This window comes from Remersonia thermophila, chromosome 6 (assembly GCF_042764415.1).
Source record: "Remersonia thermophila strain ATCC 22073 chromosome 6, whole genome shotgun sequence".
Classification (NCBI taxonomy): Eukaryota; Fungi; Ascomycota; class Sordariomycetes; order Sordariales; family Chaetomiaceae; genus Remersonia; species Remersonia thermophila.
This window is the reverse complement of record NC_092222.1, coordinates 2,580,551-2,606,770: the sequence shown is the minus strand read 5'-3', so window position 1 is coordinate 2,606,770 and position 26,220 is coordinate 2,580,551. Positions and strand designations below refer to the sequence as shown.

Here is a 26,220-nt window from a genome sequence, read left to right as displayed (position 1 = left end):
TGTCTGTCCAGAGCATAAGAAAGCCCTGCCATACAGGGGCTGTAATCACTTATATCCTGGCCAAGCCGGGACCTGTACGCGTCACTGTCCAGGCTCACCACAACAAAACCTACGTGGCGCAATGCAAGTCGTTTTGATTTCCCAATGACGTGCATGCCCGGCCTCGGCAACAAGAATGCAAGCCGTCACGGCCTGGTGTCATGGAAAATACGCTCAGCCGAAAAAGAAAAATAAAGAAAAAAATAGAAAAAGAAAAGATGTGTGTGGACTCTCCCGCCGGGAATTGAACCCGGGTCTCGAGCGATGTCTGAGATGACAAGCTCACATACTAACCACTATACTACGGAAGACTTGTGGATGTGGGCACCCACCGTAGCTTGGCGACGGTACGCGATTGCCACCTTGATATTAGGCATGAAAGCGGGGTCGGACGTCAAGCTGTCCATGAATGCTTGACACTTAAAACCAAGTCACCTAATATTGGACCTGCGTATAAGAGGGGGGGGGGGGGGGGGGGAACAGTCAACGTTTGAAAAACTGTCGCGCAGGGCGGCACAAACCTACAGCTGGAGCTAGGCGGCATGAATATCTGGTGTTCCTCATGGATTCCTGCGTGACCATGACCAACCTCATCATCGACACGGACATCTTTAGCGATGTCGAGTAGGCCCCCCGTCCCCTCTCTCCTCGGTCTGCCATGACGCCTGCTTGGCCGCCTTGCCCGCAGGGGCAACGAGGCAAACCAAGCCTAGGCGCTCCTTGGTCACGATGCGCTAACCCCCTCCCTTGCCCAGCGACGCGGCTGCCTTGCTCCTGGCCGCCACCCTCCCCGACGCCAACCTCCTCGCTGTCAACGTCAACCACTCGTCGTCCTACTCCGCCCTTGCGGTCTCGGCCATCCTGGGTCACTACGGAAAGGGCCACGTGCCGATCGGCATACGCCGCCCGCTGACGGACGACACGTACTTTGACGCCAGGCATTTCACCACGGGCGAGTTCACGAGCAAGGTCGCGTTCCGCTTTCGCGACAGCGGCGGCAGCCTGTCCTGGGGCCGCCGCGCCGAAGATGCCTGGGACCCGGTTGCGCTGTACCGCAAGACCCTGGCCGAGGCGGCGGACGGCAGCGTGACGGTCGTGTCGATCGGGTTCTTGGACAATGTGCGTTTTTCCGTGCCCAAAGGCGTCTGACGGCCGGCCGTTGCGAGCTAATAAACTCAACCCACCCCACCCCCGAGCAGCTCTCGGCGCTCCTCACCTCCTTGCCGGACGCTTCCTCCCCCCTCCCCGGCCGCGCGCTCGTCTCCCTCAAGGTCGGCCACCTGGTCGTCATGGGCGGCGCCTACCCCGCCGGCACCCACCGGGACGCGGGCGCGCCGCGGCCGAGCTGGAACTTTTCGGGCCCGAACGGCGCCCACGCCCCGGCCGCCGCGCACGTCGTGTCTGCCTGGCCCGGACCGGTGACGTTCCTCGGCCGGGAGGTCGGCGCGAGCGTCATGGTCGGCGGGCCGCTGATGGACGCGGCTCAAGGCAGCGGGGTGCCACGGAGAGATCCGGTGAGGATGGCGTACTTGTGGTACACGTACGGTGGGCTGTTGGACGAGGACGGGGGGGACAAGAAGAGGGGCGGGCCGGCGTGGGATGCGCTGGCGGTGCTGTATGCGGTGAGGGGGCTGGCGGGCGGGATGTTGGAGGAGGTGGGGAGACAGGGAAGGCGGGGGCGGTGCGTGGTGGATGAGCGGGTTGGCGGGAATCGGTGGGTTTGGGAGGATGAGGATCGCGGAGGGGGTGGTGAAGACGGGGACCATGCGTTTTTGAAGTTGAGGGTGGACCCGGAAGCGGCGGCTGCGGTGGTGGACGAGCTGCTTCTGCAAGGGGCGAGGTCGGTGGTAGAGAGAGCTTCGTAGGAGGGAGGAAGAGGAGGAGAAGCGAGGTAAGTTCCGGCCATGCCTTGAGAGGGTGCCGTCGAACCATGTCGCGGGAGAGTACCCCGGGGAGAAGACCCGATGAGCCGTGTTTCAACTGAGATGATTATGCCTGAGATTTTGGCTGGCAAAGAGCTTGATGATTCGATCGATTTCCCAAAAAGAAACCATATGAACATGATACCTCCCAACCCCCGACGCACCCGTCTGATTTCATCATGTATTTACGTATCTCTTGCTCACCACTTCAGCGGACCCTTCCCCCCCTCCCCTCTTACTTGAGGTGAATGTATTTCTTGAAGTCTCTCCACCATACGCTTGCCGTAATAGCGCTCGACATTGGCCGAGGTGTAATACTCGTCGATGGCAACCTTGTCGCCGCTGACCTTGGCGACCCAGGCGACCTGGCTGGTGCTGCCCTTGTCGGTTCACGCGATGGAGCCGAGCTTGGGCGTATTGCTGGTCTTGACGCCAGCTGCGACATGTTCCAGAAGACCGGCCGGAGAGAGGCAGAATTCAAGTCTACGCACCCTTCTTCGCAGCATTGTACCGCTCCTTCGCGTGGCCCCAAGCCTGGTCTTTGTACCGGTTGCTGAAGCCGATGCCTAAGCGCTTGTTGATGCAAAAGGTGACGGACGAGACGCATTCTGCAGCGACTCACCTTGGCGGTTACATGATTTTTGTTATGTAGTGTGAATTTCAGACGCACGTAGAGCAGTTGTAGCAGCACCGGGGATCGACAGCGCCGCATTGCGGATTGTAAGCCGGCGGGTAGTCGTCCCTGCTGGAGCAAGTGGCGGCGGCAAGGGTCTTGTTGCCCGTGTGGACGTGGATATTCTGGACGTAGCCGCCGTCCTGCGCCCTGTACCAGGTCCTAGCGCTGTCGAGCGGCTCGCCGGCGAGCTGGAAGGTCACGTTCATCTCATCCCCCGCGGCATACGCCTCCGGCGACGTCGTAAGCGGTATGGGGGCCGCTGGAGCAGTCAACAAACTCATCCTCGACGAGGTAGGTGCTGGCCAGAGGGACGGCCACGGTCCCGCCGAAGGCGGCGATGGCGAGGAACTTTACGGCGGGTGTTTGGGAAGAAGCGTTTTCTTTTTTGACAAACGACGCTGAGGGGAAGATGCCGTTGTTTTGATTTTCTGCTGATGTGCTTGTCTGGATTGCCGGAAAGATGGCGTCCAGAGCCGATATCATCACCTTTTTATACCTGATGAGCCCTTCTATTTCTCCTCTTCTTCCATCGATGGCATTCATCGTCGTCAATGCCAGGTAACTACACTTCATCTTGGTCTCGTGTCCATCCTGTGTGTAAGACGGCTAGACCAGATGGCCCTTATGTCGCTGCAAGGCTGAAGCCAAAGGCTCATGACAACGTCGACGTTGTGTAGCGGATACGCTGAGGTCCACAGCCAGGGGATCGTCGATGCAGCGTAGCATCTCCTACGAGCCGCATGTCGCTGGATGGAGTTGTGTCCCGGTTCTCGAGGAGGCTGAGCTCGGTCGTGGTAGGGAGCAGTGATGTAAGTCCCTCTTGTCGGTACGTCAGGAATGGCATTTTGACATCTCCGGTGCTCCATAAGGTACCGGGCGGCTTGTCAACCAGGGGAGCACGAGTCTACAAGGCTGCAGGGTGATGTGCAGGCCCGGTCGTAAGGTGGGCCATTGGGTCATTCTCCGGGAACCATTCATTGCCTTTCATAGGGAGTAACGAACTACCGAGCTGACGGTAAGCCACCCATCTCAGCTCTCTAACGACATCGCTGCGCCGCCAAGCGTCGGCACTGAGAGTTACATTGCCGTGGGGCCCGAATGATGGGGCATCGCCAAAGGTCGAAGAGACGTACTGGAGCGTTGACGCCGAAGAGCCCGAGAGAGAAGCACATGTCGATTGGAATATCAAAGCTAATGAGCTAATCAAGTAACGCCGCGTCACGAGGAGTCACCATGCGGGTGCTCTGCAGAAAGGTAACCAAACCGAGAGGTGCAAGGACCGCCATCTACCCAGTGGTAGCTCGTGTACTGTGTAAGTTAGCTAATTAGTGTACGTGGTGCCCATACTACTAGTTACCGTGTACATGGTGGTTGCGTACGTCGTCCGGGATGCGGTGGAGCTGGACCTCCGAGGTAACCACCCCTAACCCTCAACGCCGTGCCGGTTCGCTGCATGATCGGGGTTAGGGTTATGCGTGCAATCAGGTCCCCCAGCCTTCCAAGAAGCGAGGCTGACCTCACATTACGAACTGACTTGCAACCACGGGAGCCCCATCAAGGTTCCCGCTCCATCCTCCAACATCACATACATCAACAACACCCACCGCCCACCTCTTTGCTCGCCTCAGATCACACGACGGTTCCCACAGTCACCGCCGCCACAGCGACGAAGATGCGACCATGGCGCTAACAGTTCGTCCGCCCCCTTCCCTCTCTTTCCAACCTCTCCCCGCTAACCCCCGGTGCTTCCCGCGCTCTCCAGTGGCGATCCTTCGACTTCTTCGACGCGACCCAGGTCAAGATCCCCAGTGACGCCGCCTCCCCGTCCTCTTCCGAGCCGTCCCTGCGCTCCCTCTTTGAGAACAACGAGGTGTCGGCCGTCTGCTCCGGCTCCGACAGCCTCTTCCTCGGCGGCTACGACGGCGTCGTGCGCATCGTGGGCCCCAGCTGGAAGGTGGTGCGCAGCTTCTGCGCCTACGAAGCCTCGGATGCGCCGGCGGGGAAAGGCGAGGGCACGGCCGCCGAGCCCACGAGCATCACGCACATGAGGCAGGTGGAGGGCACGAGCCTGCTGGTGACGGTGGCCGAGGGCGCCGGCGACGTCCAGCCCGTGCTCAAGGTCTGGGCGCTCGACAGGCCGGTCAAGAAGACGGGGATCCCGACGTGCCTGAGCACCGTCGCCATCAACAACGGGAAGAAGCCCTTCCCCATCTCCGCCCTCGCCGCGACCGACGACCTGACCCAGGTCGCCGTCGGGTTCGCCAACGGCGCCGTCACCGTCATCCGCGGCGACCTGATCCGCGACCTGGGCGCCAAGCAGCGCATCGTCTTCGAGTCGGACGAGCCCGTCACGGGCGTCGAGCTGCACGTTGACGCGTCGGTCACGACGCTGTTCGTCGCCACCACCTCGCGGATCCTCAAGATGGTCATCTACGGCCGGGGCCACGGCCAGCCGCCCAAGACGGTCGAGGACTCGGGCTGCGGCGTCGGCTGCATGGCCGTCGACCGCTCCACGGGAAACATCGTCGTGGCGCGCGACGACGCCGTCTACTACTACACGCTGGACGGCCGGGGCCCGCCCACGGCCTACGAGGGGCCCAAGAAGCTGGTAGCCGTGTACCACGACTACGTCGCCCTCGTGTCGCCCCCCACGCCGTCGGGTGAGGCCGACGCCATGCGCCGGCGGTTCTGGGGCGCCGCCGCCGACAGCATTTACACCTTCACGCTGATCCACCCGGAGCTGCGCATCGTCGCCCACAGCGAGACGGTGCTGGCCGACGTCAAGCTCATCTTCCCGCTCTGGGGCGACCTGTACGTGCTGACGCAGGAGGGCAAGGTGCTGCGGTACCGCGAAAAGCCGGTGCAGCAGCGCCTCGACATGATGTACCAGCGCAACCTGTACACGCTCGCGGCGGACCTGGCGCAGAAGTGCGGCATGGACGCGCAGCAGCAGAACGTCATCTACCGCAAGTACGGCGACTACCTGTACCAAAAGGGCGACTACGACGGCGCCATGACGCAGTACATACGCGCCATCGACAGCACCGAGCCGTCGCAGGTGATACGCAAGTTCCTCGACACGCAGAGGATCCACAACCTCATCGAGTACCTCGAGGAGCTGCACGACCACCACAAGGCCACCTCGGACCACACCACGCTGCTGCTCAACTGCTACGCCAAGCTCAAGGACATTGACAAGCTCGAACGTTTCATCAAGTCCCCCGGCGATCTCAAGTTTGACCTGGACACGGCCATCGCCATGTGCCGCCAGGGAGGCTACTACGACCAGGCCGCGTATCTGGCGAGGAAGCACGGCGAGCACGAGCTCGTGGTCGACATCCTGATCGAGGACTCCAAGGCGTACAAGGAGGCGCTCGAGTACATCTGGAGGCTGGACCCGGAGGCGGTAAGGACCCCCTCCCCCCCTTGCCGAGCCCCGGAAAAGACGAGATTGGCCGTTGCTGACCTTCAGGCCTATTCCTGCCTCACGAAATACGCTCGCGTGCTCATCGAGAACTGCCGCGGGGATGCGACGCGGCTGTTCATCGACTACTACACCGGGCGGTTCGCTCCCCGGGTTGACCCGCCCGAGCCGGCCGTGCCGCCCGCCGCGGCCAACGGGGGGTTCGTCGTGGGCGCGGCCGCGGCCGTCCAGAACCTCGGCAGCCTCTTGCCGCTCCCGTACATGACCTCGTCGTCGTCGGCAACGTCGCAGCAGCCAGCGGCCAGCCAGAGCAACGGGCCCGAGACCCCGCCGACCGCGGCGGCGCCCCAGTACGCGCCGCCGCGCCCTCGCACCGCTTTTTCGTCCTTCATCGACCACCCGGACGAGTTTATCGTGTTCCTCGAGGCCTGCCTCCAGCACACGGGCCTCTCGGACCCGGACCGCAGCGACCTGTCAACCACCCTCTTTGAAATGTACCTGCACAAAGCCAACTCGCGCCCGGGCGACGACCAGCATCGCGAGCTGTGGGAGGAGCGCGCGAAAAGGCTCATCGAGTCCAATCCTCCCTCCGCTACCACCACCACCGCAACAACAACAACAACAGCAGCAGCAGCAGCAGCAGCAGCAGCGCCACCGCCACCGTCATCAACAACAGCCGCCCGAATCGAAAACTCCAACGTCCTCCTCCTCTCCCACCTCTCCTCCTTCTCGGCCGGCACGACGCTCGTCAAGGAGCAGTCCGGGCTGCTCTTTGACATCTTCCGATCCTACACCTCGGCGCGCGACACGCGCGGGGCGCTCCGCGCGCTGCGCAAGTACGGCGAGGCGGAGCCGCAGCTGTACCCGGCGGCGCTGGCGTACCTGGTGTCGGACCCCAAGATCCTGGCCGAGGCCGGGGACGAGGAGCTCACGGCCGTGCTGGACACGATCGACGCCCAGGGCCTGATGGCGCCGCTGCAGGTGGTGCAGACGCTGGCGTCGACGCCGGTGGCGACCATGGGCCTGCTCAAGCCGTACCTCGAGCGGCGCGTGCGGCAGGAGCGCCACGAGATCGCCGAGCACAAGCGGCTCGCGGGCCAGTTCCGCGCCGAGACGGAGCAGAAGCGCAAGGCGCTGCACGACCTGGCCACGCAGCCGCAGGTGTTTCAGGCGACGCGGTGCGCCCAGTGCATGGGCGCGCTCGAGCTGCCCGTCGTGCACTTTTTGTGCCGGCATAGCTTCCACCGCCGGTGCCTGCGCGGCGGCGGCGGCGGCGGCGGGGGAGGAGGAGGAGGAGGAGTGGGGGGAGAACCAGACAGGTTTGATGGGGTCGGGTTTGGGTCGAGCGGCGGGGAAGAGTGTCCGGTCTGCGCGCGGGAGAACGCCACGATCCGGGCGCTCAAGAAGAGCCAGGAGGAGAACGCCGAGAGGCACGAGCTGTTCAAGTTTGACTTGGAGAGGAGCGAGGACAGGTTTACGACGGTGGCGGAGTGGTTCGGGAAGGGCGCCATGAGCGTGCCGAGCGTGGAGTAGGTAGGTAGGGTACCACTAATACTGTACAGACGACGGGCAGATGGCCCCCATACTATCAAGACAGACGGCGTGGGTCTGCTGTCTGTCGGTCTATCTATCTGTCTGTCTCTGTCTGTCTGTCTTTTTAACCGTGTTTGCGATGTTCTGTTTATTGTACATGCAAGAGGAGGGGTATCGAGGAAGGAGAAAGAAAGAGAGAGAGAGAGAGAGGGGGGGGGGGGGAGGGAGGGAGGGAGGGAGAGACGGAGGTTCATCCGTCGTGTTGCTTGGCCTCGGCCAGAAACCTCCCGAGCGGCGTGTCCGAGATGATGTGCTCCACCATCTGGGCCACCGACGCGCTGCTGGCGTCGGCCGACGACCGGATACCCAACATTTCGTTGAGGAACTCTCCGACGCCGGGGTCGACGGGGCCGCGGCCGGCTTCGTCAAGGGCGCGTCGCCAGTCGGAAATGTGGTGCAGCCGCTGGCGGACCAGGGCGGCGGCCAGGGCCGTCGCGTCCGCCTCGGCGCCCGAGAGCCCGCGGATGTCGACGGACTGGATCTCACCGTGGCGCGCCACGAGGTGGGCTCGGAACTACAAAAGGGGGCCACGTCGGTCAGCCTCTTGGGTCGGGATCTCGGTGCGACAGGCAAAAGAAAAAAAAAAAAAAAAAAAGGCACTCACCCCGGGGGGCAACGCGTGCCCGACGGCCGGCCTGGGCCGGGGATCCTCGTCGGTCGGCTCCGTCGAGAAGGTGAACAGGGGCGTCTGCCCAAAGATCCACTCGGCCGAGGCCAGCTCGCGCACGCCGGCGACGACGTCGTGGTTGGCCAGGGCCTGCTCCTCGGTCACGACCACCTCCTCGGCATCGCCAGGGCGGTCCCTGCCGTACATGGCGCGGAACTCGGCGAGCACGGCCTCGGCAAAGGCGTCGCCGTCGGCGCCGACGTTGCGGATCGGGCTGCGCACGCTCTCGACGCCGCGGGCCTTGATGAAGCCCTCGGCGGGGGAGCGGAGGAGCCGGCCGACGCGGGCCAGGTTCGGAGACGAGAGGAGGCAGGTGCCGTGGTGCAAGGCGCGGGTGCGGGTGAGCTTGTAGGCGGAGCCCGAGACCTTGAACGTCTTGTTGGTGGCGTCGGCGTCGGCGTCGGCGACGGCGTCGATGACGATGTCATGCCGCTCGTTCACCCGCGCGGTGGGCACGCCCAGCCTCTCCCGCAGCGCGCGGGCGACCATGTCGGCGTGGAGATCCCGCGTGAAGATGGCCGGCGGGCAGATGATGGACCAGTTGGCGTTGCCGTGGTCGTGGAAGACGGCGCCGCCTCCGGAGCGGCGGCGGACGAGGGAGATGGGACCATGGCATGCCCGGCCGGAGGAGGCGTGGGCGGGGGCGGGAGGTAGCCCGTCGGCGAGAGCGCGCAGGTTCACCTCGAGCCAGGGGTTTTGGTTGCGGCCGATGACGATACAAGGGCGGTTGGTGTAGAGGAAGAGGATGGTCGAGCCTGGGTGGGAGCGCTGGAGGAGGTGATGCTCGATGGAGAGGTTGATGTAGGGATCGGCGGAGGTGGAGCGGTAGACTTGGACGGGACGGTGGAGGTGCTGGGTGAAATGCCGTCGGGGGCTGGCTCGGCTCGGTATCCTGGGGGAGATGACGTGGTGGCGTGTTGGGTGGGATGAACGGAGGAGGGATGAACGGAGGAGGGATGAACGGAGGAGACAGCGCTGAGACGAGGTGGAGGAGGAGGAAGAGGAGGAGGATGAGAATGACATGAGCCGCCGCGACATGGCCGGGGCCCCGGCGGGTGAAGGACCCCTCCGGCCTAGGAACGACATGAGGCACTATGCACAAGAATTCTTGACAATCCGCATTACCATGACTGAGCATGCATGGACATGATGCCGGGGGCTGGCGGTGGTCCCAAGGCTGTTGTTCCCCCACCGTCACCGACGAAGAAGCAGAGGTTGATGATCATGAGATGAAGCTTGTGAATCAGGAAAGTGAGCAAGGCGAGAGAGCTGAGAGCTTGGCGGCCCGGCTGGGCAGCTACAAACCCAACCCTAACCCGTGGTTCTTCAGGGAGCCCTGCCTGTTGACCTGACCCGACTCGAACCCTGACTGACACCGGCACCGGATGAGTCGGGGGGTGGGGGGGGGAGGGGTTAGGGTTGGCGGGGTCCCTGGGGGATCTGCTCCCAGGGTTGACAGTCTGACGGCGGGGCCTGCAAGTTCCCGGATAATTGCTCTTCCATCCTCTCGACGCCTCTGCGGTTCCTCGCCGGCACGGCCATCTCAGCGCTTTTCCAACCTTTTCCAACACCTCCCGCTGACTCAGGTCCCAAGCTCGACGGAAGAATCTGGGTCCGCGCCATTGGGCCTTGGGCAACAAAAAGCTCCTTGGATCGTCATCCTTTCCGCTCTTTGCGCTTATCGTCTCATCCTCCCCCCTCCCCTCCGAGCCAGCCGCACCCACCCACCACCCACCACCCACCATGTCGACCTTTGGCGAGTACTTTCGAGTCACCACGTACGTAGACGCCCTCGGCGGCCGGCTCCCGCCTCGTCGCTCCATGTCGCATGCAGACCACTGACCTTCGCAGCTATGGCGAGTCGCACTGCCGCTCCGTCGGCTGCATCGTCGACGGATGCCCGCCCGGCATGGAGCTCACCGAGGAAGACATCCAGCCCCAGATGACGCGCCGCCGGCCCGGCCAGAGCGCCATCACGACGCCCCGCAACGAGAAGGACCGCGTCATGATCCAGAGCGGCACCGAGTTTGGTGTCACGCTGGGCACTCCCATCGGCATGCTCGTGCTCAACGAGGACCAGAGGCCCAAAGGTGGGGGAGGTGCCTGTTGTTTTCCCTAGCGGTCGACGCCCGCTGACTCGTGCTCCTCCAGACTACGGCAACAAGACGATGGACATCTACCCGCGGCCCAGCCACGCCGACTGGACCTACCTCGAAAAGTACGGCGTCAAGGCCAGCAGCGGCGGCGGCAGGAGCAGCGCCCGCGAGACCATCGGCCGCGTCGCCGCCGGCGCCATCGCCGAAAAGTACCTGCGCCTGGCCTACGGCATCGAGATCGTCGCCTTCACCAGCTCGGTCGGCAACGTCCACCTGTTCCCGCCGACGCCCGAGCACCCGAGCCCGAGCACCAACCCCGAGTTCCTGTCGCTGCTCCAGACCATCGACCGCAAGACGGTCGACGGGTTCCTGCCGGTGCGCTGCCCCGACGACGCCGTGTCGCGCAAGATCGAGGAGTACATTGCCGACTTCCGCGACCGCAACGACAGCATCGGCGGCACCGTGACGTGCGTCATCCGCAACGCGCCGAGCGGCCTGGGCGAGCCGTGCTTCGACAAGCTCGAGGCCAAGCTGGCCCACGCCATGCTCAGCATCCCCGCCACCAAGGGCTTCGAGATTGGGTCCGGCTTCGGCGGCTCCGAGCTGCCGGGCTCCGTCCACAACGACCCCTTCGTCCCGGCCGCCGGCGACCTGCCCCCCGGCGTCGCCGAGAGCGGCGCCGCCCGCGCCGGCTTCCCGCGGCCCAAGCTGACCACCAAGACCAACTACTCGGGCGGCATCCAGGGCGGCATCTCCAACGGCGCCCCCATCTACTTCCGCGTCGCCTTCAAGCCGGCCGCCACCATCGGCCAGGAGCAGGTGACGGCCACCTACGACGGCTCGGCCGAGGGCATCCTGGCCGCCAAGGGCCGCCACGACCCGTGCGTCGTCCCGCGCGCCGTGCCCATCGTCGAGTCCATGGCGGCGCTCGTGCTCATGGATGCCGTCCTGGCCCAGCAGGCCCGGCACACGGCCAAGAGCCTGCTGCCGCCGCTGAAGCAGACCGTCAACTCGGGGAAGCCGGCCGGCAACGGCGTCACCGAGGCCGAGGTGGGAACCCAGTAGACAGCCGAGAAGAAAGCAAAATAGATTGGATACCCGTTTTCCTTTTTTTTTTTTTTTCTGCCTCTGATCATCCTATCTTGGGAGGGGAGTCCTCCACGCCGAGCCCATCAAACATGCATGTCGGACCGCTGCCCTTGCCCTTCCTTGCCCTTGTAGTAGAACGTCATCCAAACCGCATTTCCCGGCCTTCACGCACCCCTCCACGGGTCGTCGTGTTCGGGAACGCGGTGCGCCGGCTCCACCCTCGGCCCGCTGCCGCCTCCCACAGCACCGTAGCTCGGCGTCAGCACCTCTCTGCCGCTCCCGTTCTCCGGGTCTCCCTCGTCCCCACACCTTCTTCTCCTTTCCGCCCCCACCTCGCTCTCTTCCTCCTCGGAACCCTCCTCGGAACCCTCCTCGGAACCCTCCTCGGAACCCTCCTCGGAACCCTCCTCCTCCGCCACCACCGCTACTGACCCTCCCACGCCCGGCAACAAAGGCCTTCTTGCCTCGACCGCCTCGGCCCCGTCCCATCCTTGTCCACCGCCAAGGTGTCCAGCCCCCGAGATCCAACCCAGCACCCTCCCCACCCTACCACGCCTCTCCTCTCTCCCGGAGCCGGCGGCGGCGGCGGCCGCCGCCGCCGCCAAAAGCACGAGCGCCGTCCCCGCGACCTGCACCAGCCCCGCCGCGACCGCGACGCCCACCTCGCCGCCCAGGCCCCGCCGGAACGCCGCCTCCCACGCGGGCAGGCACCCGACGTGCCGGCCAAACTGCGCCTTGCACGCGCCCGAGGGGAACGGCCAGGCCATGTCGAGGGGCGTGCGGAAGCCGCAGCACGACAGGGCGTCCTGGACGGCGCGGATCGCGGGGGCCGAGTGCGCGCGCCAGAGCGCCGTCCAGCGCGTCGAGAGGAGGCACCGGGCCGCCTCGGACGAGACGAGGGTGGAGGCGTGGGTGGTTAGGACGGTGGTGAGCGTGAGGTGGAGGAAGGGGGGCAGGAGCGGGAGGAGAAGGGAGAGGAGGGGGGCGATGGCGATAGGAGCGTTGGTGGTGGTGGTGGTGGTGGTGGTGGTGTGAGAAGAAGAATGGTTGCGGCGGCGGCGGCTGCGGCGGCGGCTGCGGCAGCGCTGGGTGGCGGGAGAAGGATCAGAGGGTTTGATGAGCAGAGGGGAGGAGGGGAGGTGGGTGAGCAGGCGGTGGCTGCTGCGGGAGAGGAGGCGGAGGGTGGAATAGGTGGCGAGGGGAGCGAGAAGTGGGAGGAGGATGGTGAGGATGGTGACGGCAGGGGAGACGGGGAGGGAGAGGTGGGAGATGGTGAGGTGTTCGTAGCTGCAGAGAGAGGGTTTCCTGCCGTTAGCAAAGGTCGTGGCTCTACGGACCCAACCACGTTGGCCAAAGGGAGATTGGGAAGAAAGCAGGAAGTTCCGTACAGGGCGATGCCGGCGAGGGCGAGGATGACCTGGTGAAGAAGCGGTTAGCCTGCAGGTTGGACGCGAGCCACGGGCCGGGAGGTGGGTCATGGGATTGGGTAGGGAAAGGAAAGGTGACGCACCAGGAGGTAGAGAAAGAGGAGGACGGCCATGGCGATGGAGGGACGGAGAGGATGTTCGATGCGGGACACCCAACACAACGTTTCACGCATTGATCGATGGATGGGATGGGGGAGAGGGGAGGGGAGGGGAGGGGAGGGGGAAGAGAAACGGGAAGAGATGTATGAACTCCCGTCATGGACCAACGAGGCTGTCATACAGTGCCAGCGTGCACCCAACAGCGCATGCATCCAATGCATCCAATCCCGAGAGCGGCAGCTCTCATAGGGATCACTGGGGTTCTGGGCTCTGCCACGCAGAGAGTAGGGTGAGCTACGGTACCGTAGGTGGCCAGCACGGACCTTTCTTACTGCGTAGCTAGGTACCGTACTTCCTAGGCACCTTACCTACCCTGTATTACACACAAGTACAGAGGTGTACCATGTACTAGGAGGTAACTTACCTAGTGAGGCCCGCCACATGAGCCACCCTATCCAACCAACCCCCCCCCTTCTCCCCCTCATTCGCTCTTCGCCCGAGCATAGCATAACGACTAATACACAGTACTGTACATTCGATCATTCACGGCTGTTATCCATCCATCCATCAGGTCACCACCAAAACATGCATCTCTCTCTCACTCTCACTCTCTCCCTCTCCCTTGGTTTTTCCTCGCAGTTCTCCAGATGGGTTCAAAAAGAACAAACTACGTACTACCTGACCTTGGCTACATCCCCTCAAGGTGTCTCGGCTCCCTGAGGTACCTAGGTATACTAGTAATTCATTCTGGGGAAACCCATGATTCCATCCATGATTCCATCCATGATTCCATCCATGTCCTTCGGTAATTAATTATTGAATACTGCGTAATTCATCCCAAACAAGACCCGCGACGCCTAGGCGGCATTATGATTATATCCTTGGCTACCGTAATCATTCGTTGGACGCCCCCAACAGCCTTCAAAACCCGCATTAGTAACCGTTCCCCATGGCCGACACGCGATAGTTCCTCAGCGCCGCCTCCCTCCGGGCCGCCTCCGCCATCTCGGGCGGCTCGTCGCGGCCCACGTCGTCGCGCGCCTCGTTCTCGGGCACCCACCACTGCAGCCGGATGATCTCGTACAGCAGCACGAGCCGGTCCCGGACCCCCCACTCCACGTCGCCGCCGGCCCGGCCGCCGGTCCCCTGCACGGTCCTCTCCTTTTTGAAGACGGGAGTCCGCATCACGACCAGCACCTCGCCGTGCCGGGCCCGCCGCTGGCGCAGGTAGAGCCGGAACGCGACCCAGTACAGCAGCGCAAAGGCCAGGATGGCCAGCGACGCGGTCTGGCCGGCGTACCAGGGCACGAGGCCGTTGGAGCGCGCCAGGTGCGGCTGCGCCGGCAGGTCGGGGATCCAGAGCGCGACGAGCGGGAACGCGCAGGCCACCGTGAACAAGGCGGCCGCCGAGACCCCGAGCCAGTGCGGCACGGGCGACTTGCGCCGCCACGTGCTCCCCGGCCAGAGCCGGAGCCGCAGCATGCCCGCGCCGACGACGGTGAACCAGATGAGGTCCAGCCCGTACGTGTAGGCCATGGCGAGCAGCGAGTAGCCCGGCAGGTGCGCCAGGCCGCGGGCGGGCCCCTCGCGGCCGTCGTCGTCGACGACCGTCCGGGCGGTGCCCGCCACCGCGGCGACGATGAGCAGCGCCGTCACGGTCCAGTGCAGCAGCAGCGCCGCCGCGGGGGTCTTGGCCGAGTGCAGCCGGTGGTCGGCCTCGTGGTCGGGCAGCCGCCGGAAGAACGGCCAGCCCCGCCGCAGCGAAAAGTCGTAGCTCGACGCGATGTAGAGCGACCAGGGGAGCACCCCTTCCTTGGCCACCTCCTGCTTGACCTTGGCGACCGTGAAGGTGAAGACGATGACGTTGCCGAGCGCCGACAGCGCGCGGAGGGCGCCGCACGCCGACTCGACGCGCGCCAGCACCTCGGCCGACCCGCCGCGGCCGACGGTCCGCGTGAAGAACTCGACGGGGATGTCGCGGTCGGGCTCGAGGAGGACGTCACGCGGGATGATGGCAGCCTGGCCGAGGCCAACCATGTTAGCGGGCGAGCCAGCCTTGGAGGAGGAGGGGGGTAATAATAGAGCAAGCCAAGGCGAGGCGACCCATCATCCAACAGGGGTGGGCCAAGAGGTCATGAGAAGAGAAACGCCGAGGGGCGTACGTAGAGGCAGTTCAGCCAAATGTAGAGCACGCAGAGGAGGCCGACGCCGAGGGTCGCGGTCCGGGCAAAGTTCCTGCGTGGTTCCCGGATTTCGGCGAGCACCTAAAGACGCCGTTTTTTTTTTTCCCCCTCGGTCAGCCACAGCCCTTCCTCGGATGGGCTTTGGGGGTTTGCCCGGTCACAGAGGAGAGGGTCGCGTGACTTACGTAGTTGGCCTGGTTGAAGCCGCAAAAGGGGAAAATGACAAAGGCCGCGGCCTCGGCGTAGCGGTAGACGCCGGTCGGGGTCGCGGGGGTCCTGGCAAAGGACGTCTCGACGCTGTAGTTGACGTCCGAGACGGAGCGGTCCATGTAGCGGAGGCCCAGGACGATCATGACGATGAGCATCAGCAGCTTGGCGGTGCCGAAGAGGTTGTTCAGGTAGATGCCCAGCTTCCGCGACATGGAGTGCAGCAGGCAGGCCAGCGTGTTGACGGCGAGGGCGACCCCGATGATGCGGCCCGCGTCGAGCTGGGTGCGCGCCGCCTGCAGCACGGCCACGGCGAACGCCACGCAGTTGGTCGCCGTGTTGCCAAAGACGAGAAAGGACACGCCAAAGAGGCACGTCGCCAGGTACTTGGGCACCTTGAGAAAGTAGTTGAGCTGAAAAGCATCCAGGGGGTCAGCATCGGATGGGCTTGATGAGGTCGAGAAGAAAGAGAAGATAAAAGGGGGGGGGGAAGGGGACCTACGTAAACCAGCTCGCCGCCGCTGCGAGGCGTCGAGATCTTCTGCCCGTTCTGGAGCGTCCATCGCGGCACCGTCAAGCCGAGCTCGACGTACAGCACCAGCCCGGACAGCGCCGTCAGGGCGCCGTACAGCCACAGCAGGATGCCGCCGCCGATGCTCTGGGTGTTGGCAAAGACGACGGCCGGGCTGTTGAAGATGCCGGAGCCGATGGTGCGGTTGAAGATGAGGCAGGCCACCGAGAAGCCGCCTAGGCTCGAGTCGTCCACGGGTATCTCCTCGACGATGGCCGACCGGTCGGCCCGGGCCCGGTTCAGCTCTTCATAGTCGGCGTCGTCGAGCCCGCGTCGCCATCGCGCTTGGGTCCCGGCCTCGACCCCCGTGGCCACGACGGCCGCGGCTCCTGGTGTCGTCTCAGGGTCCATGGTGGGCGAGAGCGAGGGCTAACGATGGGGTCATGACATGCCCCCAGAAAGCAAAACAACGGCCTTGTGGCTAACGCGCCAGGTCCCTAGGTATACATAGGTACCGGCGGATCTTGGGCCGATGGTGGAAAAGCTCACTAGCCCCCGACGAGGGCGACGGGCGAGCTAGCTCGCGAGATAATAATCAATCTCCCAGGAACCCAGGAGCCCGGGAACCCAGAGAGAACAAGGATCGCCTTCATCACCTGCGTTGGGACCCTGGTCGTCAGCTCGTCCGTTTCATTGGTGATCAAAGACACACCCCCCCCCCTTCCCCTGGGGGCGTGTCTTGGAGCTATCGGTGGCCCTGCAGAAACATTGTCCCAAGATTGGCTCTCAGCCTCGACGCCTCCTGCACGTCGCTGCGGTGGCTGCATGTCGTCGACGAAAACCCGCATCCAGGCCTTGATGCCCGGGTACCCTCCGCTTGCCGCCATTCCCTTTTCTCCCATGACACCAGACCACCATCCCCCCCTCCGGTGTCCCCCCCCCTTCTACACCTGCCCCCCACCCACTTACATACACGCCTGCACACAGACAAGGTCCGACGCCTACTTCGCCTTACCTGTTGGCTACCTCCCTTCGCCGGTAGCGCTTATCGAGCGCAGCCACAGCCGTAGCTCAACTTGATCATCTGCCACGCCTGGTACAGGGCGACGTGCTAAGCATCTCTGTCAAGGAACAGCTCGGGATGAAATCGGAGCTCCAAACCTGGGCTGTGCAGGCGCAGCAAAGGGAACCAGGTCGCAACGATGACCTGCGTCTGCACACCTGAGCATGCGCATGCTGCTTCCAGGTTGACGCGAAACGACAGCAGCCCACGGTCCCCCCCCCCCCCCCCCCCTTGTCTTAAATATCCCCCACCATCCCCCGCTGCCGGAGGCGCGGCATCGGGCCAGCGCTGTGCTTACGTAGGTCAACCTTTGGGCCGTCTGCTTTCTCCGCCGTCACCCTCCATGACGGTCCTCTCTCCCTCGACCCCTGAGCCCAGGACAAGTCCCACGCTCTCCCACGCGACAAAGTCACCACCACAACCTCTCATCCATCGTCCGCAGTCGGCCTGCGGCCCGGCGATGCGGCCTGGCAGCCCCAACCGCCATGTTCTTCTTGCCTTTCGAGTTCAAGGAGATCACCGACCTCATCGAGGTCGTCAACAAGATCATCCACATCGGCTGGCATCCCGCCAACGACGCTCGCGAGCAATATGTCGAGTTCAAGCGGGACGTTGAGTGGCTCCGCAGCCAGCTCTTGGAGCTCGAGTTCAGCATCGCCCACGCCAGGGCCCGCGAGGGGGCGCGGCTGGCCTCCCGGGACCATGCCGGCCGCATCTTTGACGACTTCCGCAAGACGATCCAAGACTGCGAGAAGTTCCTGGCGAGGCAGCAAGGCTACGAGAACCGGCAGGGAGCCCTAGCCAACCTGCGCTGGCACCTCTGGCCCAAGGACGAGGTCGACATGCACCGCGACCGCATCGCCGTTCTCAACGCCAAGCTCTCGCTCGCCCTGCAGTCTCTCGAGATCACGTCCCGCAACGGCCAGTCCGTGTTCCTCATCGAGCTCACCAGCGTCGTCCTTAACAGAATGGACGCGGGATTCCACAGCATCCATCAGAGCGTCGCCCAGATCCTGGCCGAGGTTCAGCGCGCCCGCGGCGAGGGTCCTGCTCCGGCCCCGACCGCCGCTTCTACCACCGCCACCGGCACCGCCATCTCCTCCTCCCTGCCGGGCTCATCGCAGCACATTCACGTCCCCCGATCCCTCGCCCAACGCTTCGAATCCGCGGCCATGGAGCGCCACGAATCCCTCGACAAGATCCCGTTTCGCCAGGGCATCGACGAGGTCATCTTCTATCTGGACCGCGCAACGAAATGGGACCAAAGAAGAACCGAGTCCGAGGCCCAGATGCAGCGGTATCAGCAGCAGCAGCAGCAGCACCCGCCGCAACCGCCACAAGCAGCGCATCCGCCGTGGCAGCAGCGCCCCTCGCAGCAACAAGAGGCCGGGGACGAGGACGAGATCCCCCCGGCCGCCTTCCGCCTCTCTCGCCTCTACCACGCCCACTGGCTTCTGGACGCCATCAAGAACGGCAGCGAGTACCAGGCCGCGGCGCAGCCCACGCTCGCCAACTTTGAGCAGCAGTACCCGCTGCTCGGCATGACGGCCAAGAGGTTCGTGGAGAAGCTCGAGCGGGGCGTCCTCGACGCCTACCGCCAGCTGACGTCCGAGACGTCGCCGGTGCCGCTGCCGCGGCCCACGACGGAGCAGCTCGAGCGAGCCGTCGACAAGGACGGCGACGCTTGGCGCGCCTACAGCGAGGGGGCCTCCGTCGTCAGGAGCGACGAGGACGACAACGGCCGGTTCGGGAGCCGGGTCGCGGTCTGCCGCCTCGGCGGGGCGGCGGGGCGGCGGTGCCACCGCCGGCGACGACGACGACGACGACGACGCGGACCGGACGCTCGAGATCTGGAGCCGCGAGCCCCCGGGCGACCTGCTCACCCTGATCCTGCCCGGTCCGAGGCGCGAAATCTATCCCGGCGTCGACCTCGGCAAGATCGCGATGCGGCCCCAGGTCACGCCCCAGAGCGGCCCTTGGTACTCGTTGCACGTGTCCCCGCATCCGAGGGTCGACCTGGACCTGACCTTCCAGGCCGAGGAGGACCTGTTCATCTTCCAACAGTGGATGACGGGGTACAAGGTCGTCGACGACTTCCCCCTCGGCAGCGTCACCCGGTGGCTCGCCACCGCCTTTCACAGCGGAGAACAGACCGCCAAGGGGCGCATCCAGGTCTGGAACTCGACGCGGCCCTCCCCCGGCCGCCAGCTGCCCCCTCGGCTCTTTGAAGATTCCGCCGGCAAGAAGCCCAAGAAGCGCTCGGCGGTGCGCTCCGCCTTGACCCGCCTGGCGTCCTCCCTCTCCTCCTCGCCTCCCAGGGCGACCATGACCACGACGACGACGGCGGCGGCGTCGTCGTCGTCGTCGTCGTCGATGGCCACAAATCACCACCACCACCACCGCTGGCGGACCCTGCCGCCGAGCCCCGTCGCCGCCCCGCCCAACGAGATGCCCGCTCTCGCCGGCCAGTCCACCGTCAGCGTGTTTTCCTGGGAAGGCGACGGCGACGGCGACGGCGACGGAGACGGAGACGGCGGCAAGCTCGGCCGGTCCCCGCCGAAACGTCGCACCTCGTCCAACATCATCCGGGTCGACAAGCACGGCAACGTCGGCTGCGTCCTCGAAGATCCCGACCCGGCGCGCGTGGTCCTCTTCCTCGCGTCCAAGGACGCTTCGCACCCGTCCAAGCCGCCGCCGCCGCGCCGCGGCTCGACCGCCACGTCCTCCTCCTCCTCCGCCGCCGCCGCCCCGGGCATCCCCGACGTCGCCTCCCTCCTCGTCGTCGACGTCGACCAGCACGTCCTCATCAACCCGAGGCTTTGCAACTGCCACCTGGAAGAGGAGCACGACGCCCCGAGGGCCCCCTGGGGCTTCCCCGGTCCCAACCCCTCGGCCGCCGCCGACCGCGACGGCTTCCGCAACCCCAGCTATGGCGGCGGCGGCGGGGACGCCGTCTACGGCACGCCGCCCTCGCTCTCGTCCTCGCCCGCCTCGGCGTCGTCGCCGCCATCGCCCCACGGCTTCGGCCACGGGACCACGACGGCGTCCGCCGCCGCGTACCCTGCGCAGCAGCAGCAGCCGCCGCCGCCGCCGCCGCCGAAGCCCCGCGCGCGTTGCAGGCGGGTCTTCCTCGTGGTCGACGAGCGCAGGAGCGGCATCACGGCGCGCGAGTCCTTGCCCTCGACGTCGGGCGGCGCGGGGGGCCTGACGAGGATCAACCTCGCCGGGGCCGGGCGCTACCAGGACGGCCAAGGGCTGCGCAAGGTGGAGGGCCTCAAGAAGGTGGGGCTCACGTTCCCGACGGTCGAGGAGCGCCAGAGGTTTGTCGCCATGTTTCGCGACGTGCGGGATTTGTACGTGAAGCGGTGGAAGGAGGCGATCCGGTAGAGGGTGGAACAATGGGCTTTGGCCTACATGACGTACATGACGTACATGGCCTCTCTCCTCTGCCGACCCGATCTGTCTTACCTGGCTGACGAACAGTTCGGGATCTCAGGGTCTCAGGTCGGGGGGGGGATGGAGTGTATTTTTCCCTTGTTTTTCTTTGCTTTCCTCGTTCCAATCTTCTTTTCTCTTCGCTTCATTATTCCCGGCTTCCCTTGTATTTTTATTTCATCATCTTTTGTTGTATTATGAGAAGGCTGGCAAGAGGTTTGGGCATCGCATGACTGGGCTTGCGGGCGTGCGTGGGTTTTGTGTGTTTTGCATCGCTTGATACCCCCGGGTTTTGGTTCCAAGTTTGCGGAAAGCCATTTGCTCATCATGGCGACGAAAAGCGCAACAAAGAGCGTTTCAGGGCGAGGGAGGCTTCCAAGCGCTAATAGAGGAACAATTATACATGCGTCACCGGTTCGCCTTTCGCGGCCCTCTTCCACCGTCGTAGGTCCTCCCTCAAGCTGCGACCCTCTTGTGTTCCCACCATCCCTTCCCCTTCCCCGAGATGGACCAACGGCACCATCGATGGCCTCCCATGCGCGCACTGAAAGGGGAACTTGCACGCCGCCAGCCGCCTCACGAGCTGCTCGCACTGCTCCGGCGTCAAGGGGTCGTTGAACATGATGGCGCCTGCGCAGGTCAGCCTTGGCCGCTCTCGTCGTCGCAGAAGAAAAAAAAAAAAAAAAAGAACGGGGGAGACGGCTTACTCCTGCAAGCCCTCGAGCGGATCATGTCGAGAATGCCCTCGGGACAATCGTGAAACCTCGCCGCCCAATCGCCCTCGGCCGCATGGCCCGCGCTCGTCGGCCCCGTCAGCCTCCCCTCGCCATGCCGCTTCCACACCTCGTTCCGCAGCAGCTCCACCAGCAACCTCGGCTCCAGCCGGCACCGCTCCAGGATGCTCGGCGGCAAGGCCTGCACCTCGACCGTCACCTCCTGAGACCCCTCGTCGTCGACGACGTCCTCGGGGCGGCGGCGGCCGGGGCGGCAGCGGCGATGAAACACCTCGTAGCCGACGCCCCAGCGCTGGAACCACGCCTGCGCGGCCGCCAGCAGCTCCCCGTCCCGCCGCGGCAGGTCGAACCGCAGCGGCCTGGGCAGCGGCCGGGCGTCCGCCACCACGGCCCCCGCGGGAGAAGAGCTCGGGCCCGGCACAAAGTAGGACGCGAGCAGCGCCTCGACGCGGCAGCGCTCGTCGGCGGCGTGCTGGTCGATCAGCACCAGCAGGTGGTCGGCGGCGGGGGCGGCTGCGGCGGCGGCGGCGGCGGGGCGGGCGGCGACCTTGGCGAGGACGAACTTGCGGTCGACCTGGCCCAGGACCTGGGCGGCGCGGAGGGCGGGCTTGGAGATGCGGCCTGGGAGAGCCGCCGGGGCGGTTCCGGAGGGCGGCGGGCGCGCGCAGCAGGTCGGGTCGGAGACGGCTTGGCCGAGGTGGGGGATGGGAGGCTCGGTGGGCGGGAAGAGGGAGGCGGCGGCGGCGAGGGCGGAGGGGTTTGGCATCGGCCTGTTCGGAGCCGCAGGTGCCGCTCTCCCAGGCTCGGGTTCGGGCCCCTCGAGGCGGCGGCCCTTCGCCGTGCGCTCGGTGAGCGGGTCGACGAGGGGCTTGAGGTGGCTTCGCGGGTCGACCCAGACGACGACGTCTCGCTGGCCGGCCGCTCCGGAGGGCAAAGGCCCCGCCTCTGCGGTCGGCTCTTCGGCATCACCAAACGGCTTTCGCAGGATCTGGCCCGACCTGTCAAACAGCGGCTCCGAGGCCTCGCGCACGGCAGGGCGCCGAGGCGTCGGAGCGCGGGGGAGGGGTTCGGGCCGCCCCGGCACGGCAGCGCCCTTGGAGGGCGGGATGCTCGACTTGCACCTCGCCCACGAGCCGAAGGGGGACGCCGCGCGGGCGGGAGAGCCTGCGGCCGCTCGCCTCGTCAACGTTGGCGAGGGCCGAGCTCGCTTCGGCTCGCGTTGAGGCAGCGCTGCCGGGCCCTGGGCGGCCGTTCTTGGAGGCCGCGCCTCCTTCTTGCGCCGCGCCACAGCCGTGACAGGCTTGGGCTCGAAGCGATGCTTCCGGAGCAGCTCGTAGGCCATCATCTGGAGGAGATCCGAGACGGCCGAGACGACAGCGTCCCTTTGGTGCAGCAGCTGATCGATGTCCGTCCCCTCGGAGCCATCGCCCAGCGTAATGCGGAGGAAGAACATGGGCCACCGGTCGGCGCCTCGTTTCGGCTTCGGCTTCGGCTCGTGGCCGGAGAAGCCCCGCGTCTTGGCGGACGGCCCGTCGTTGTCGTCGTCGTCGTCGTCCCCGGGGGCGTCTTGGACCACGCCGAAGCTCGAGCTCTCAAAGACGGCGTTGACGTCCTCGTAAAAGATGTTGGCGTCGAGGTCGTTGAGCAGCGGCCGGACCCCCAACGCGATGAACTGCACCCGCTTGGTGGCGACGGGCTGGAGGGAGACGCAGCCCTGGATGGAGATGCCTGGCGCGGCCGCGCCGACGGGCACCCAGCGGTTCCGGTCGCCGTCGTTCAGCATGGAGGCCTGGAAGAGGAGGCGGGCGGTGCGCGAGAGCAGCGCGGCATCGGCCTCTGTTCGGGGCCCATCCGGGACGTCGCCGCACGTCCCAAGATGAAGCGAGCGGCGGGCGCAGGCATCCTGCAAAGAAAACAACGCCTGGCCCGGCCAGGCGAGGAGGAGGGCGACGGCGCGATGGACCAGGCGGTCCCAGTCGCGAGCCGAGCCTCCGCGTTCCAGGTCGATGGCGCGCTGCTTGACGCGAACGGGCATGGCGCCGAACAGGTCGCGGACGACGACGCGGGTGCCGCTCGGGAACGCCAGGATGCGCTGCTCGGGCGCGGCGGGGAGCTGGCGGCTCACAACGCGGCCCAGGTGGATGGTGAGGGCGTTGTGGGTGCGGTACTCGCGGTGGTGCGATGCGATGGTGAGCAGCGAGAGCGAGGCCAGCGAGGCCAAGAACTCTCCGCGTCGGCCGTGGCAGCCGGGCCGCGGCGGGTGCTTGGAGGTGTCTGGACGTGGTCAGCACGGCGGATATCCTCCTTGTTTTCCGACACGACGACACGGAGACGCTTACGGTGAAGGCGCCCGAGCCCGCCGCCATCCTCAAAGTCGGCGGGGGCTATGCCGATGCCGTCATCTTGGACGGAGCAGCTGCCGCGGCCGTAGTCCACCGAGATGTGGATGCGGGAGGCGCCGGCGTCCAGCGAGTTCTCGAGCAGGCCGCAGACGGCGGCGTTGAGGGAGGTGATAACGGTCGAAGACCGAATCTGGGCAATGACGTCGCCGGGAAGCGGCCGTATGGACATGCTGGCTACCCAGGAGGAGGGGCAGGCATCCTGTCGGCGGAGGGGAGCGAAGCCAGGGGAGCGAGGCAGGGAGAGCGGTGCTCTGGTTACCCAAGCAACCAAAGAGCCATCAAGACAACAACACAGCTCGAGCAAGCCAAGGGAAGCGCCTGGGTTGCTGCGGTGTGTACGCAGCACATACAAGTATGCACCAGCCTGCTCAGGAGTGGCGATTGTTTCGTTTCATCCCCCAAGCGGTGGTGTCCCCTGGACGGCGTCATGCCGTGGAATCGTCAATGCATGTATCAGGGCACAAGTGAAGCAAACAAGAGGATCAACCGGGCCTGCGGGTCTTGGCGAGGAGCCGACGAAAACACGTGATATGCGAAATGGACGCCCCCCACCCCGCAGGGATCCACAGCGGGCGGGGCGCTGCAGGCGACGGCACCCGAAGTGGAGCCCCCGGGTCCCATTTAGCTAGGTACTGTGTACGTACTGTGTAGTGCTGTGTGGTGGATCCCTCCGCGGGTGGATCCATGCATCCGACAACCTGCCCGTAACGCTCGCGTAACGTTCGTTATTACTGCGTACGCAGCACCGGTGACCACCCTCGTTCCGCTGTCCGTTGATTCGTCCGTTGCCGGGATTTCCTCCACGACCTCCATCACGTAACGTCGATTTCTCCATCCACCGTCTTCCTCTTCTCCAACGCCTCGTCTCCCACAACATCACGTCACCGCTGTCCTTTTTTTTTTTCTATCTCACCCACGACGGCTCCCTCATTTGGTTTCCCCTCCCCCCTCCGCCGACGCCGTTCCGACCGTTGCGCCTCGACCGCCTCGCTCCTCCGGCGCAAGCGAAGCGCCGCTCGCATCCGACGGGCGGGTGGCGATTGGAATTCGGCTAGCCACCGCACGTCGTCCAACCCCAAGCGCCAGTCCTCGGCTCCTCCGAAACACACCCAAGACGCGCCATGATCGAAGCAGCCGCCCAAGCTCGTGGTATTTCTCGCCCTTCCGACCCTGCACCCGCTTCTCGGGAGCCCCCTCGTTTGCCGGCCGGATAATGTTTGGCAAATCGAGCCCGCTTCACCACCGCGGCGACCAGCCTGGCCCGTCCGCCGACGACCACGACGCTAACCGCAAGCCAGACCAGCCGGGCCGCACCGGCCGCCGACGCCCCTTCTCCGCCTTGATGAAGAAGCTGGCCAACCTCAAGGCCGCCTCCGACTCGCGACACTCGACCTCGAAGCGCAGCGGCGCAAAGAAGCCCCTCAACAACCCCTACCCCGAATCCGGCTTCGTCGACGCCCACGCCAACCCCCACCGCCACAGCCGCGCCTCCGTCTCGACCGGCCCGGCCTCCTCCCTCGGCCGGTCCGACTCCACCCGGCGCTACAGCGACGACCCACCCGTGACCGCCGCCCGCGCCCGCTCCGTCGCCCCCACCATCTCCACCGAGCACGACGCCTGCCGCTCCATCATCGCCCCCTCCCGCGGCGACGCCTCGCTCGCCGGCACCAGCCGCACCACCACCGGCCGCCGCGGCGCCGACAGCACCTTTTCCTCCCCGGCTCCCTCGGTCCGCTCCCTCGCCACCACCCTCACCACCATCCAAACCGTCGCCCCGAACGGCGGCGGCCACGGCGGCCACGGCGGCCACGGCGGCCACGGCGGCAACGGCGGCAACGGCGGCGGCGGCGGCGGCGGCGCTCACCACGCCCACCACCACTCGCACGCCTCCAGCTCGCAAACCATCCACTTCCACCAGCCCTTTCCGACGGTGTCCCCCGCGTCCGCCATCCCGCCCCACCTCGCCGGTTCGATCTCCCCGGCGGGCTCCGGCGCCGCCGCCGCCGCCGTGGCGGCCGGCGGGTCGTTCCACCTGACCACCTACGCCACGGCCACGGCCAACAACCTCCTCACCGACAACGCCTCCATCCTGACGCTGGCCTCCTCGTCCAAGCGCCGCCGCCGTCGCCACTCGCTCGACACGGATGCGTCGGTCCGCGCCCTGGCGCCTTCGTCCCTCTGGGGTGGCAGCCGCGAGTCCCTCCCCCTGAGCGTGCTCTCGGCCACCCTCGAGGGCGCCGGGACGTCGGCCGGCGCTGCGCCTCCGTCCACGCCGGGCGGCGGCGCCGGCTTGCACCGCGCCGGAGGCAGCGCTGCCGCCGCCGCCGCCGTCGGCGGGCCAACGAGCGCTCCAGCATCTACTCTGCCAACGGCATCCTGGGCGCCACCGCGGCGGCTTCTTCCATGCCGGCCGGAGAGCGGAGCAGCTTGTACGCCGGCAAGGGACCGCTCGGAAGCGCGGCCGCGGGCGACGGGGCGAGCGTGCGCAGCGGGCTGCTCGGGCACGGCCGGCAGGACAGCGCCACGGGGAGCCTCGGCGGACGGGCGCCCGCCGGCCGGCGCGAGCCCGCTGGCCACCCCGCGGGAGGTGGACGCGGAGAAGGAGCTTGGAGAGAAGGACAAGGAGGACTAAGCTCAGGTCGCTGGCGACCTG

General features: G+C 65.8%; 10 protein-coding genes and 1 non-coding gene across 11 annotated transcripts; 5 read left to right on the top strand and 6 right to left on the bottom strand.

Moving 5' to 3' along the window:
* Positions 1–268: 268 nt before the first annotated feature.
* On the bottom strand, positions 269–350 carry VTJ83DRAFT_t144. The gene has a single exon. It is a non-coding gene; the product is annotated as a tRNA-Asp (tRNA).
* A 251-nt stretch (positions 351–601) lies between these two features.
* Positions 602–1,904, top strand: VTJ83DRAFT_6884 (uncharacterized protein; the record flags this gene model as incomplete). The annotated part of the gene is made up of 3 exons (XM_071013644.1): positions 602–663; positions 795–1,158; positions 1,239–1,904. The coding sequence occupies 3 exons, from the start codon at positions 602–604 to the stop codon at positions 1,902–1,904; spliced, it is 1,092 nt and encodes a 363-aa protein (XP_070864511.1).
* Positions 1,905–2,350: 446 nt separating this feature from the next.
* Positions 2,351–2,918, bottom strand: VTJ83DRAFT_6883 (uncharacterized protein; the record flags this gene model as incomplete). Its single annotated transcript, XM_071013643.1, has 3 exons — positions 2,351–2,397; positions 2,453–2,514; positions 2,632–2,918. The coding sequence occupies 3 exons, from the start codon at positions 2,916–2,918 to the stop codon at positions 2,351–2,353; spliced, it is 396 nt and encodes a 131-aa protein (XP_070864510.1).
* A 1,399-nt stretch (positions 2,919–4,317) lies between these two features.
* Positions 4,318–7,594, top strand: VTJ83DRAFT_6882 (uncharacterized protein; the record flags this gene model as incomplete). Its single annotated transcript, XM_071013642.1, has 3 exons — positions 4,318–4,329; positions 4,400–6,043; positions 6,110–7,594. 3 exons carry the CDS (start codon positions 4,318–4,320, stop codon positions 7,592–7,594), a joined length of 3,141 nt encoding a protein of 1,046 aa, XP_070864509.1.
* Positions 7,595–7,844: 250 nt separating this feature from the next.
* Positions 7,845–9,407, bottom strand: VTJ83DRAFT_6881 (uncharacterized protein; the record flags this gene model as incomplete). The annotated part of the gene is made up of 2 exons (XM_071013641.1): positions 7,845–8,168; positions 8,259–9,407. The coding sequence occupies 2 exons, from the start codon at positions 9,405–9,407 to the stop codon at positions 7,845–7,847; spliced, it is 1,473 nt and encodes a 490-aa protein (XP_070864508.1).
* A 657-nt stretch (positions 9,408–10,064) lies between these two features.
* On the top strand, positions 10,065–11,482 carry VTJ83DRAFT_6880 (uncharacterized protein; the record flags this gene model as incomplete). Its single annotated transcript, XM_071013640.1, has 3 exons — positions 10,065–10,099; positions 10,173–10,411; positions 10,473–11,482. 3 exons carry the CDS (start codon positions 10,065–10,067, stop codon positions 11,480–11,482), a joined length of 1,284 nt encoding a protein of 427 aa, XP_070864507.1.
* A 188-nt stretch (positions 11,483–11,670) lies between these two features.
* On the bottom strand, positions 11,671–13,046 carry VTJ83DRAFT_6879 (uncharacterized protein; the record flags this gene model as incomplete). The annotated part of the gene is made up of 3 exons (XM_071013638.1): positions 11,671–12,793; positions 12,895–12,923; positions 13,017–13,046. The coding sequence occupies 3 exons, from the start codon at positions 13,044–13,046 to the stop codon at positions 11,671–11,673; spliced, it is 1,182 nt and encodes a 393-aa protein (XP_070864506.1).
* A 919-nt stretch (positions 13,047–13,965) lies between these two features.
* Positions 13,966–16,344, bottom strand: VTJ83DRAFT_6878 (uncharacterized protein; the record flags this gene model as incomplete). Its single annotated transcript, XM_071013637.1, has 4 exons — positions 13,966–15,051; positions 15,195–15,296; positions 15,401–15,835; positions 15,925–16,344. The coding sequence occupies 4 exons, from the start codon at positions 16,342–16,344 to the stop codon at positions 13,966–13,968; spliced, it is 2,043 nt and encodes a 680-aa protein (XP_070864505.1).
* A 1,137-nt stretch (positions 16,345–17,481) lies between these two features.
* Positions 17,482–20,383, top strand: VTJ83DRAFT_6877 (uncharacterized protein; the record flags this gene model as incomplete). The annotated part of the gene is made up of 2 exons (XM_071013636.1): positions 17,482–18,759; positions 18,845–20,383. 2 exons carry the CDS (start codon positions 17,482–17,484, stop codon positions 20,381–20,383), a joined length of 2,817 nt encoding a protein of 938 aa, XP_070864504.1.
* A 445-nt stretch (positions 20,384–20,828) lies between these two features.
* Positions 20,829–23,736, bottom strand: VTJ83DRAFT_6876 (uncharacterized protein; the record flags this gene model as incomplete). The annotated part of the gene is made up of 3 exons (XM_071013635.1): positions 20,829–21,061; positions 21,139–23,439; positions 23,505–23,736. 3 exons carry the CDS (start codon positions 23,734–23,736, stop codon positions 20,829–20,831), a joined length of 2,766 nt encoding a protein of 921 aa, XP_070864503.1.
* Positions 23,737–24,688: 952 nt separating this feature from the next.
* Positions 24,689–26,199, top strand: VTJ83DRAFT_6875 (uncharacterized protein; the record flags this gene model as incomplete). The annotated part of the gene is made up of 2 exons (XM_071013634.1): positions 24,689–24,716; positions 24,866–26,199. The coding sequence occupies 2 exons, from the start codon at positions 24,689–24,691 to the stop codon at positions 26,197–26,199; spliced, it is 1,362 nt and encodes a 453-aa protein (XP_070864502.1).
* Between the last annotated feature and the right edge of the window lie 21 nt (positions 26,200–26,220).